General features: G+C 36.4%; 1 protein-coding gene across 2 annotated transcripts; it reads left to right on the top strand.

Annotated features, from left to right (window-relative positions):
* Positions 1-3,252: 3,252 nt before the first annotated feature.
* On the top strand, positions 3,253-5,139 carry LOC137731499 (ethylene-responsive transcription factor RAP2-3). Of its 2 annotated transcripts, none has more exons than XM_088688221.1 (2): positions 3,253-3,519; positions 4,334-5,139. In XM_088688221.1, exons 1-2 carry the CDS (start codon positions 3,333-3,335, stop codon positions 4,966-4,968), a joined length of 822 nt encoding a protein of 273 aa, XP_088544347.1. In that variant the 5' UTR covers positions 3,253-3,332; the 3' UTR covers positions 4,969-5,139. The 2 variants fall into 2 exon arrangements, with proteins under 2 accessions (XP_088544347.1, XP_068326719.2); XM_068470618.2 differs by having other exon boundaries at positions 3,255-3,519; positions 4,337-5,139.
* Positions 5,140-12,564: the final 7,425 nt, after the last annotated feature.

Here is a 12,564-nt window from a genome sequence, read left to right as displayed (position 1 = left end):
TTAACAATCTTTTCCTTATACTAAATGCTTTGGGTAACTTTTTAAAGACTATTTTGGTGAAATTTGTAACATCCCACATCAATCAACGGAGAGGGAGTGATGTGTCTTATATGTACATTTTCACCTTCATATAGCACGAGTCCTTTAAGGAGCTCACTAGCTTCGGATTCGGACGAGAGCAATCCCAGAATGGATGATCCACTGGGAAGTTCTCGTGTGAGTTCCCAGAAACAAAACCGTGAGGGTGTGAGCAAGGTCCAAAACGGATAATATCATGCTATGGCGGAGCCGGTTTAAGATGTGACAAATATGGTTTGAAGAGGAGCATTTTTATTACAAGTACTTTTATAAGAAGCATGATTCTTAAAAGCATAACAAAAATGTTTATTAGAAATTTAAAATTTTTTTTTTTAAATAGAAGTGTTTCCTAAAAAATCTAATCGGTGGTGATTATCCAAAAATCTCTCCCTCTTCTATGAGAGATTTTTTAGTGTATTGGAAATACAGTCTAGTACATTAAATATCATAATACAAGGTATTGAACACTCGAAAAAAAAAAATTATGACCACTTGTATGATGACACTTTGTGTACCATATTGTGTTCTTAGTACACTAAAAATTTCTCCTCTTCTATAATTAGTGTCAAACGAGCTATTCATCTTTTGGTAAATATATAGGTAACAAATTAAGAACTATCGTTATGTTGGGAATATCGATAGCAAAATGATGTCCACACACTTATTTTTTTATTCAATCTAAAACTCTGAAATACACAAGAATATAAAAAGAAAGAAAAATGTATAGAAATAATTTAACGTTAATATTAAGTTGTAATACATGATAAAATATGGTATGCTAAAAGTAGTTTTTTAAAACTTTGTTGCACTCCTTTTATAGGTATAAGAGTACAAGTGGAGTGCACAAATAGCACTCCACTACAGATTTACTATACTTACCAAAAGTTGGAAAGCTTCATTCTTTTTCTTATGTATTGAAAATGGTTAAAAGTTGTGTGCTTGTTTAATTCAACAAGTATCAACGAGCACAAGCACAAGATGGGAGGTTAGGATGAGCCTTTGCTTGCATGTTTTGTGTGTTTCTCTCATTGACATTTTGTTACAAGCATACAATGGTTCGTTTGGAAGTACTTTTAAAATTACTAAAAATGATTTTGGTGAAATTGATTTTGGGTTTCAAAAGCATTTTAGATGTTTTTTGGAAGAAGCACCATATATGTACTTCTTGTAGGAAGCACTTAAAAGTATTTTTTCAAAATCCACTTGAATTTTTACTAAGGATTGGTTTAAAAAAACATTCACCAAAAACGTTTTTAGTCATTTTAAAAGCACTTCCAAACGAACCCAAAATGTCTATTAAAAACTAAAGTGCTTTCTACGTTCAAATAAACAATAGGGATAAAATTAGAAGAAAAGATATTGTGTCTATTTTAACTCAATATTACATAGTTTGATAAATAAATAAAATCACCCAAACGGATCGTAGTAATCGAAACATTCCAAAAGTGTGTAAAGATATATAGTTTAAGTAATTAAGAGCGTTTATACACATAAGATTATGTATTTAATCCCCTCGCTATCAAACCAAAAATTTGTGGCTGACATTGTAATTAGCTCAAGTCTTGGAGTCATTTAACAGCGACGTCAGTCCAAATGAGCTAGTGCACGCAATGCCTTGTTGCCCTAAATCTCAACCGTTAAAGTTTGGAGCCAAATCTAACGCACGCGTTACGCTTCGTAACACGGTCAGCATAACCAACTGTTCCTTTGCACAGCGAGACAAACCCAGGTAACAGTTTACCCTCTTGTAACTGCAAAGTCAGATCCTGCCACATCACCGGCCCTTCAGTACCACTTGCCACCAATGGACCCCACGTCAATCGTACGTTCAAAATCAAATGCACGTATTTCCACCTCACTCTTTTGATTCCTTTACTTTTTTCGGCATTTTCTGTTTCGCATCAAACTTTTTAGAGCATCTCGTTGCCGTTTGATCACTGAGGGGATTCTCAATTGAAGTATGTTATAATCTTAAAAGTTAATTTTTCATAAATTTTCTGATATTTTATGTTTTTTACATAATATTTTATAATAATAATGTGAAAATTATCGTTAAATTGTGAGGTAACAAATAATCTTTTTAGCATTTCTCTATAGGAGTATTTTGAGTTGTGCACTTAGCTCATTTTTTTTAGAAGTACGAATTTTTACATTATTACTAATAAAAATTTAATGAAAATTGTTATTAGTACTTCTAAAATCTCATTTTGACTTTAAACTTTTTATAATTAAAAAGAAAAATACACTTGTGAGGAGTGTAAAATGAGATTTTGAAATACTAATAACAGTTTCCTTTAATATTTGTACATAACTTTTTCATAATATCTATTATTTATGTGCACATGTGAGATTGTGATTGACGACAATATTGAAGCCAAAATTTAGGAAAATTAACTATACGTGGCTAGAGGTACCCTTTATATCAAATTTAGCTTCCGATATAAAATCTGAGACCAATTTATTCTAAGAAAATGTTGTTGGGCTCTGCCCTTCTCTAAGCAAAAAAAGCACCCCTCATAAACATTGGATAATAATTTATTCACTTTCTGCATGCACTTTTCTTTTTTCTAGCCCTACGATATTGAACAAATCAAAGAACAATTAAGGTCAAAATTAGAAGGCCGTGTGTGTATAATGAAAAGTGGTGTTGAGTAATCACTTCCTATATACTATATGTTACGTTACCCTTATATTTACAATATGTAATGCATGCTCATAACAACTTTAGGTCATGACCAATAATTAGAGGGATAAGGTGCCCTCTTCCCTTGACAATATGTCAATATCTAATGCATGCACTTAAAAAATCAGAGGTACAAAACTGATTTTATTGTGATCGTATGATCTCAATGGCCCCACCTTCTCTCTCCTATATAATGATTAACATGATATAAGAATTCATACTCTCAACTCTTAAAAAAAGAACCAATAATGTTCGTTCAAATTAATTACGCACTTATCATTTCAAGTTAATTACGTATTTGTCATGTGGAGTCACGTAACAATGTTGATGTGCATTAAATACCGTTACAGTGATATCCTTTCTTTAGTAAGCTTCTCATATGGGCCGTGTCCTGAGAAAAGAAGGCCCACTAAGACAACTTATTGTGTTTTTTGTCGTTATGCAAAAATGTTGGTTGCAACCGACAGTCGTCTATAAATACAGAGCTCTAGAGGAGAAGCTTCTCGCATTGTGCGTGTGTCATGAGAAAGCACTTTTTTCTCTCAAAGTTTCTACAAGAGGCAACCTAAACATGTGTGGTGGTGCTATCATTTCCGACTTCATCGCCTCCAAGCGTGGCCGGAAGCTGACGGCGGAGGACCTCTGGTCGGAGCTTGACACCATCTCTGACCTCCTCGGCATAGACCACTCCAACAGCATCAACAAACAGCCTGAGGATTACAAGGTGGTCCAGAAGCCCAAAGCATCTTTCACCAAAGGTATCTATCTATACATATAGATAAATACACACACACACAATTTTTTATATATGGCATTTTCTTTACTGGGTTTTGTCTAGAATTTTATCTACTTTCTTGTAAAGCTTGCATGATTAATTGTATTTATTTCTCAGAACTTGTCTGTCTCTTCTGTTTGCTTTGTTTTACTTGCATGATTTTTTTTTTTTAATCTGGTAATTGTATATGAATTATACTTTTCGCTAGATTTTCAATTAAATAATTGAGTTCTTTGTGTATATTTTGTTGCTGTTTAGCTGCACTAGCTTTTAAATATTTGAGTTCTTTGTATATATTTTCTTGCTGTTTTTGCTGCACTAGCTTTTTCTCTTAATTTTCTGGAATATTTAGAAGGGTTTTTTTTTTTTTTTCTGAACAAAAATATTTAGAAGGTGTTTAATTATTGTATTTGGCTAGAATTAAATTCTCCAATTAATTAAGTTCTAATTTAATGATCACACAACTACTAATTTATATTAGTAATTAATCATATTCTACTACCTCTTTGTGTTTATTAATTATTTGTTTTAATAGAAAGTTAGATTTCAGTGCAACTTTCCTGAAAGATTGAAATAAAAATATGATTTTCTCTTGACACTGTCAATTGTTTTTGTTTGTAAATTGAACAAATTAAAAAAATATCAAACGACAAAAATTAATTCAGAAGAAGAAAAGAGATGCAAAGAATTTATTTTCCTTGATTTTAAAATTAATATTTTTGTCTTCTCGTTTTTTTTTACTGAATTAACAAAAGAAATGCAGTAGTTAACTTATGGTTGGTGTGGTTTGATCGGAGTAGCGACAAGTGATGAGAAGCCCAAGAAGGCGACCGAGGCAGCTGCCGCTGCTGCTGCCGAAGGCAAGAGAGTGAGGAAAAATGTGTACAGAGGAATAAGGCAGAGGCCGTGGGGCAAATGGGCGGCTGAGATTCGCGACCCCCGCAAAGGCGTCCGAGTCTGGCTCGGCACCTACAACACCGCCGAGGAAGCCGCCCGCGCCTACGACGAAGCCGCCGTGCGCATCCGCGGGGACAAGGCCAAGCTCAACTTTGCACAACCACCACCCTCTTCACTGCCTCCGCCTCTGGCTCCGGCTACGCCGCCGCCAACAAAGAAGCGGTGCATTGTGGCTGAATCAACTCGGGTGAAGTCTACTCAGCCGAGTTTCCAGACCGGTTCTTACCATTATGATCCATTTTATCAGGGTGGCGGTGATATGTATGCTAAGAATGAGGTGGCGGGTGGTGACGGAGGGTATGAGCTGAAGGAGCAAATATCGAGCTTGGAGTCGTTCTTGGGGCTGGATGAGGTGGTGGCGGAGCAGCCGAGTCAGGTGGCGAGTGGAAGCGGTGAATCGGACTCGTTGGACCTGTGGATGCTGGATGACCTGCTGACACACCAGCAACAGCTGCGGGGGCAGTCTCTGTATTAAGGCAGCAAAAAATAAATATTAATTAAATTATGAATGTATGGTTAATTCGCGTTTGTGGATCGTGACCGGGTTTATGTCATGTGTGTTGTTTTTTTTTTTTTTTTGGAACAAAGTCGCATGTGTTTTTTGCTTTGTTGTTTTATCTTTAAATAGTAATTAACTGCTTTTGCATTTGTGCATGTTATAATCAGTGCGTTTCGGTTTGTTAATGTTGAAAGTGTTTATCAGTATGTTTATAGCAAACAATATATATAAAGCTTTTGCTTTATAAAAGAGTTTTTTTGAGAAGTAACGCTTCTCTAGCGAGGAAGCATGAGAAGCACTTTTAAGTAAGTGATTTTTTATCACTTAGTATTACGTTATATTCTTTCTTAATTATAAGAAAAATGTTTTAAGTTCGATTCTCGTCAAATGCGAATTTGAATTATATTATTACTAACTTAATGTGAGGTTTAGCCCACTTCCCCACGTCTTTAAGGTATATAATATTTTGTTAAAAAAAAAAAGTAAGTGTTTTTTCAAGAAGCATGGCATTTTTAGTAGAGGTGTACTATCTACATACCTCTTTTCACTTCTCACACATTCTCTTGATTTGGGGATCATCGGATCAAATAAATTGAAGAAAATTAATGAACTAAATTAATAAGGGATGTAAGAAATAAAAATAAAAAGTACGTGGATATCACATCCATTTTAACAAAAGGTTTTTGTGTGTCCTTGATGATAGCACTCAACAAAAAAGTAAGCAATATTATGATAACATCTTGTTTTCTTTTTCCATTTTTAGAAATTTAGAATTTAAAATTCGTTTCTATTATATTTTCACCAAAAACTTTTTTTTTTATATTTCAAATTTTTGTTTTCAAAATTTTTATTTGAAAAAGATTTGAAAACTATAATAATTATAAAAATGCACCTTATTATTGCTAATTTTCCAAAATTATCATTCTACACATCTCATAAGTGTACTTTTTTTCTTTTTCTAATTATAGAAAGTTTGGAGTGCCAAATGAAATTTTTGAAATACTAATAATAATTCCCTTATATAATAGATAATATGACACACCCCGACCGAGATCGGAGCGTGCTGGCCGTCACACGAAGGTGACGTAGCCATGTGCACGTGCGGAAGCTAATAAAGTAATAATATAAAAGTACGAATAATTTAAAAACTAGCATACAAAGTACTAACACAAGTGCTAGCATAAGTGAGATACAAATTCAGAGCAAGACTACAGCAGTCCAAAAGAAAAGTTGCGATAAAAGTACACCCGAAGGTGACCCTACGCTGGTGAGTATCTGTCAGAAAAGCCGAAAGAACCCTCTGGGAGACCACCGAAACCGCTAAGCAACTAGAACCTGGAGGGGCGCAAAACAAAAGCGTGAGTGGGCAAAAACAAAGCTCTTTGAAAACCATTTAGCAAAATACATTCTAACCCCTCGCCGTAAAACCTGTATACTTCCCAGAAAATAACATATATACGTATGTAAGATATGCCAAACATGCTCAAGGGTATGCCAATCATGCTCACGAATATGCCATGTCAAAACCTCATAATGGAATGCAAGTGCTCAGGTATATTTCATAACGATAACATATAATCTGGCAGCCGGAGTCACCTAACGTGACCTGTACGGCTGCATATAGAGCTCAAATCTCAAAATCAATAACTGAACTTGCCCACGAGTCGGAACCACCTAAAGTGGTCTGTACGACAGGCCTGGGTGTAATATAAATATACGCTCTAGTGCTACGATCACATGAAGACTGTGCGAATAATCGCGGGTCACCTACGAGTCGGAACCACCTAAAGTGGTCTGTACGACAGGACTGTGCACCTAACTTGGATCCAAGCTGAGCGTGTGGTGCGGGAGGTGAACATCACGTGAAGGACTGTGCCCTACTCTGGGCGGGAGCACTAACACCGGGGGTGCAGGTTATGAGCTCTCTAAGCATCTCAAACTACTGCTGATATGTAAACATGTATACCACTTACCTGGTACTTACCTGTGCGTCCACGGCACCCAATATGCATATGTATGTGTACCACTACTAATGTATGCAATGATGCATAAACGATAACAATAAAGTGCATGGCATAAAATAAATAACCCTTTTTAATCAATTTCTGGGAATATAAATGTATATAGGTATATACGGAAAACAAAAACCCACTCACTGGTAAGTGGAAGGGTCGTAGCCCCCCTGCCTCGAGTGCGAACGCTCGTCCTCGGGGTACGTGTCACCTATATGCGAAATAACTATAAAAACGTTAACTTTAAAGCACATAACCAACTTCTCGTAATAACTTCTCATACATTGCTCAAATTGGACAAATGAATATACCAACGTGCTCTACACAACCTCAGGATCACAACCATATTTTGAGAAAAATTCTCCTCCGCCGCACCCGCCCCCACGGGCCGGCCAAGGCACGGCCACGCGCAGGCACGTGTGGCGCACACTGACGGCGTCAACTGACGCCGTTAGGAATATTCCGTCAGTTTTGACAGATTCCGTCAACGGCGTCAGGAATATTCCGTCAGAATTGACGGAATATTCCGTCTCCTTCTCCGGCGAGACTCCGGCGACGTCGCCGGCGCCGGAAAACTGGAAAAACTTCAAACCTTGTTTTCTCGTTCGTTTCTCAACCATTTTTCAAGATTCTTGAACCAAAATGAAGCTTAGAACATGTAGAATCACGATATACTACCTTTAAAGGCTAAAAACTACGCGATCATACCTGTCTTCAACCTCAAAAACCGGCCAACTTCGAAACCCACGATTCCGACGTCCAATTTCGTCCAACGAGCTACTCCGATGCTCCTTAGGACCTCACTAAGACACCTACGAGCTTAGAAATCCCAAAAACTCAAGGAATAATCTTTGCATGAACAGTACTCGAATCGGACATTGTCGAATCGACGTGAAAACGAAGGATTTCTCACCTGAAAATGGTATGGCTGTGCTCGCCTCGACCTCACGAGTTCAATGGTATAGTTGGTTCCCTCGATCTGCAAAGGTTTGAGGGTTCTTGGTGTGTGTCCGTACGTTAATGGTGGATGAGAAGAGAAAGGGAGCTCGGGGGAGAGAGAGATAGAGACAGGGAAAATGACAGAGGGAGAGGGAGAGTGTGACAGTGTGTGTGTGGTCCAACACATGCCACACCACACAAAACAACCAAAAACGTGACAAAAACGAACTAGGGGCAATTATGTAATTTCACACGTGCGTTCTAATAATCCCAGGACGGGATGTCACATAATAATTTTTACAAATTCGTGAAGAAATCACTTAACAAAAAGGAGTGTTTACACTAGGATGCATTAAAAACTACAAAAAGATGTCAGTATATTTTGTTAGCTATAATATTATTCATTACAAGCGATATTTTACACTAATCTACATTAAGAAGAAAAGAAAAACTTAAATATGAAACGCAGTATGTTAAAGAAAAAAAAACCCAAACCACCAAGTTCAATACACCACCTATTTGTTGGCTATTATGTTATATTGTTGTTAACACGTTTTGTTAGATTTACCGACAATACTATAAAAATAGATAGGGAATTGTTATTATCACTACAAAAATCTCATTTGTCACTTCAAACTTTTTATTATTAGAAAGAAAAATACATTTGTGAGGAGTGTAAAATGAGATTTTTGAAATGCTAATAACAATTCCTAATAGATAATACGTTGAAAAGATAGTAAGGGTGGTGTTTAGATTACATGCATGATACATCGTCGTTCTTGTTGTGGGTGAGGGAAGAGGATCCTCTCTAGAATAATCATATTCTAATCGTTTATCGTATATTATAAGGTCAATTATTTTAGGTACTATTTATGTTTAATTTTAAAAATTAAATAATTTCTAATCACACGATGTAAGATAAATGACTAAAATATGATGATCTATATGATCTTCACAATTTAAATCAGGATGGATGGGATTCAAATCCGTGGGCGAGCGACTGTGTTTGTTTCGCGAATCGCAAAATTAAAGTGGTTATGCTCCCATCCATGTCGGTTCATGTATCTGATTAATATATGTAATATAATACATTAAAAATACATTATTATACTCATAATTCTTGTTAGTGATGATTATTATTTAATGGCAGCACTTACGAATATACGTGCAATTATAAAATATTTGGAATGAAATTAAGGAGAATCAATAAATTAATTCAAGCCGGCACAAATAAATAATAATAATAATATGGCAGGAAGGTGATGGTTATAAAAGACGCTAAGCGCTAGTCGGGCAGTGGGTTGAGGTTTAGCGTCTAGGCGGACTAGGCGGATTTAAGTAAATCCATTATATTTAGTGTAAATAAATATATGTTTATACTTAAAATATATGTAATTTCATCATAAACTACCAAATAGAATGATATATGTATTATGAAGTATTAGAATATAATGAAAACATGGGGAACAAGCATATAGTGTGTATTCATTTAAGTATTCAACAAGTCTCTTACAATTTATTAAAAAAATTAAATGGAAATTGAAAGTTATCTATTTTTTGTCTAAGTGAGTCACAATCTACACAGGTGCCTAGGCGGGTCTGGGTGGGTTAGGTAGGTGTCTCGACGGTCTAGTCGGATGCCTCAGCTGGTCTAGGCATCTTTTCTTAATTTTCAAACGCATAGGCATTAATCAGGACGGTGGCTAGTCGGGAATTTTTAGAATAGTGTGATACTAATTACTAGATCGCGGGATAAACTTTTGTCGTATTCTTCCGGTTCCGGGTATCTGCTCATTCAATAAATAATGTGTTTTTATACAAAAAAATTTATGATTGAAAATGTACAATTTATATTTTAATCTTTCATCTAAAGATCATTTCACTATATGACTTATTTGTTATATAATACAACCGTATAACGTCTTTTCTCATATGAGAGGGTTTTGAACCTTGAACGTAACCTACTTCAACAGTATCTAATAAATTTTGGTGACATATACGTTTATGAAGTGTCAATAATAGTATCACGTTATAATAAATTACGCACGATAAATCTTTGAAAACAAAGGTTCCTACTTTGTTAACATATATCTATTAACACAACTGTGTACTGTACTCTCTACTTGGTTTCATTTATAATGAAATGGGTGTGGAGTAAGCTAGTTGGCCTCGCACTTAGTTTGAATTCTATCTTCGTAATTTAGATTAGTAGATATTGAATGGTTGAAAAAGCCATGAAAGCATCATTCTATTAGTACTTCATAGTTCAGACACAGTTTTGGGAAGAAGAAAATAAGGGAAAATCATAATTCTTTCAGTATTTCACATCCACGTCATCCCTACAAAAGTGATAACATAAATTATTAAATAATCATTACATACAGAGAAGTAAATCCATCATTCCTAATCTAGAAGCAGGAAGGAGAAGCTCTTGGACTTTTACTTTACTTGGCTACGCTTAATTTAATGCCCGTTGCAATCCAAGTGACCAATTTGGACCCGGGACCCGGGACCCGGGACCCAATAAAAAGTTGACACCCTAATTACCATAGGTCAGTTAGTCGATAAGATTCATCGTTCCCAATGGTAACATTAGTCAAATGATTTTCCCCATTTTTCCTACACATCAAGGGACACCTTTTACTTTTCCTACGTCTTCTAGATTTAAAAGGAAAGGAAAAGTAATGAAAATGATTGGAAAACTTTGAGTTTTAATGATAATGACAAAATAAAGGGTAAAGTGAATAGTATCAAGTTTGACTTTTTAGTGTAAAAATGTGGTTTGTCGGCTACTGGATCTTGGTTTTACAAGGAATAAATTTACGTGGTTTATTACGAAAGGGGGTGGAATAAAGGTAAGGTTAGATAGAGCTTTGGGTAATTTAGAATGGATAGAGTTGTTCCCTCGTTCTAAAGTGCAACATTTAAACAAGACTTTGTCTGACCATGTGCCGATCCTCCTTAATTGGTCGGGACGCAATCCGATTCGAGGTAAGAATCAATTTCGTTATGAGAAAAGTTGGCATATGCAGGAAGCATGTGTTGAAGCTGTAAGGGATGGGTGGAACCATGATGTGGTGGGCTCGCCATTGTACCAAGTTACTGAGAAAATTAAGATGACATGGATGAAGCTCAATAACTAGGTCCGCAATAATGAAAGGTTGGGTCCACATGAAATAAAGGAGGTGGAGGATAAACTTACTTGCTTGTTGGGTCAACCATTCACTGATGAGTCTATTTAGCAGAAAAAAAGAGCTTATTGGAAAGTTAAACAGATTGCTCGAACAAGAAGAGCAGTTTTGGAGACAGAGGTCGAAGGAAAATTGGGTTAAGCTGGGAGATCATAATACCAAATATTTTCATCATAAGGCGAATATGAGGCAAAAGCATAATTGTTTATATGGGTTGATGGATGATAATGGGTACTGATAAAAGGACCGTAGGGGGATGGAGGAGATTGTGGTATCGTACTTCACAAAGCTCTTTAGTTTAAATGGCGTGGAGAATTTTGATGATATTTTGTGCCATATCATGCCCAAGGTGACAGATGAGATGAATAACTCCTTGGAGAACCCGTTCACGGATGAGGAGATTAAATGTGTTGTTTTTCAAATGCATCCTACGAAAGCTCTGGGACCTGACGGTATGTCTCCGGGTTTCTACCAAAAGCATTGGGGGGTGGTAGGTGGGGACATTTGTAATGGGGTTTGGTTTATGCTTCTCTCTGGTCAAATTATCTGGAAAATCAATTATACCTATGTCACGTTAATTCCCAAAGTCAAGGATGCTACATTGATGACATAACTTCGCCCTATTAGTTTGTGCAATGTGTCGTACAAAATAGTGGCAAAAGTTTTGACGAATAGGTTGAAGCTTATTCTTCCACATGTCATTTCCACTACACAAAGTGCCTTTGTGCTAGGAAGGCTGATCTCTGATAATTATTTGATAGCTGTTGAAGTTGCTCATTATATGCATAAATGGTCCTCGAGGTCAAATGGTTTAATGGCGGTGAAGTTGGACATTAGTAAGGCGTATGATCGTGTAGAGTGAAAGTTTCTTAAGGTTGTGATGCATCTGTTGGGGTTCTTTGATAGGTGGATCAGTATGGTCATGTTGTGTGTCACAACGGTGTCTTATTCTCTTAAGTTGAATGGCGATCATGTGGGTTATGTGCATCCGGAAAGAGGAATACGGCAAGGAGATCCTCTATCCCCTTATTTGTTTGTTATGTGTGGAGAATGCCTCTCGACACTATTGATAAGGGTTGAACTTGATGGAAACTTGCAAGGGATCAAAGTTTGTTGTGCTACGCCTAGCATCCACCCTTTATTTTTCGCTGATGATAGCTTTCTATTCGCTCGAGGTACCATTAGTGAGTGTCAGAATATTAAACAAGTGTTGAGCAAGTATGAAAGGGTTTCTGGACAAGCGGTCAACTTTGAGAAGAGTTGTGTTTCATTCAGTTCCAACCTTACTGTTTATGATAAGCAGTTGTTAGCAGATTGTCTCGATATGTGGAGAGTGGATTTTCATGATAAATATTTGGGACTGCCGGTGTTAGTTCGGAAGTTGAAGAAAGAAACGTTCGCGTATGTAAAAGATAAAGGGTTTATTTTGG

The sequence above is a fragment of the Pyrus communis genome, chromosome 16 (genome assembly GCF_041283825.1).
Source record: "Pyrus communis isolate YQ-2024b chromosome 16, ASM4128382v1, whole genome shotgun sequence".
Taxonomy (NCBI): Eukaryota; Viridiplantae; Streptophyta; class Magnoliopsida; order Rosales; family Rosaceae; genus Pyrus; species Pyrus communis.
Note: the sequence above shows the minus strand (reverse complement) of the source record. Positions and strands in the feature narration are given on the sequence as shown.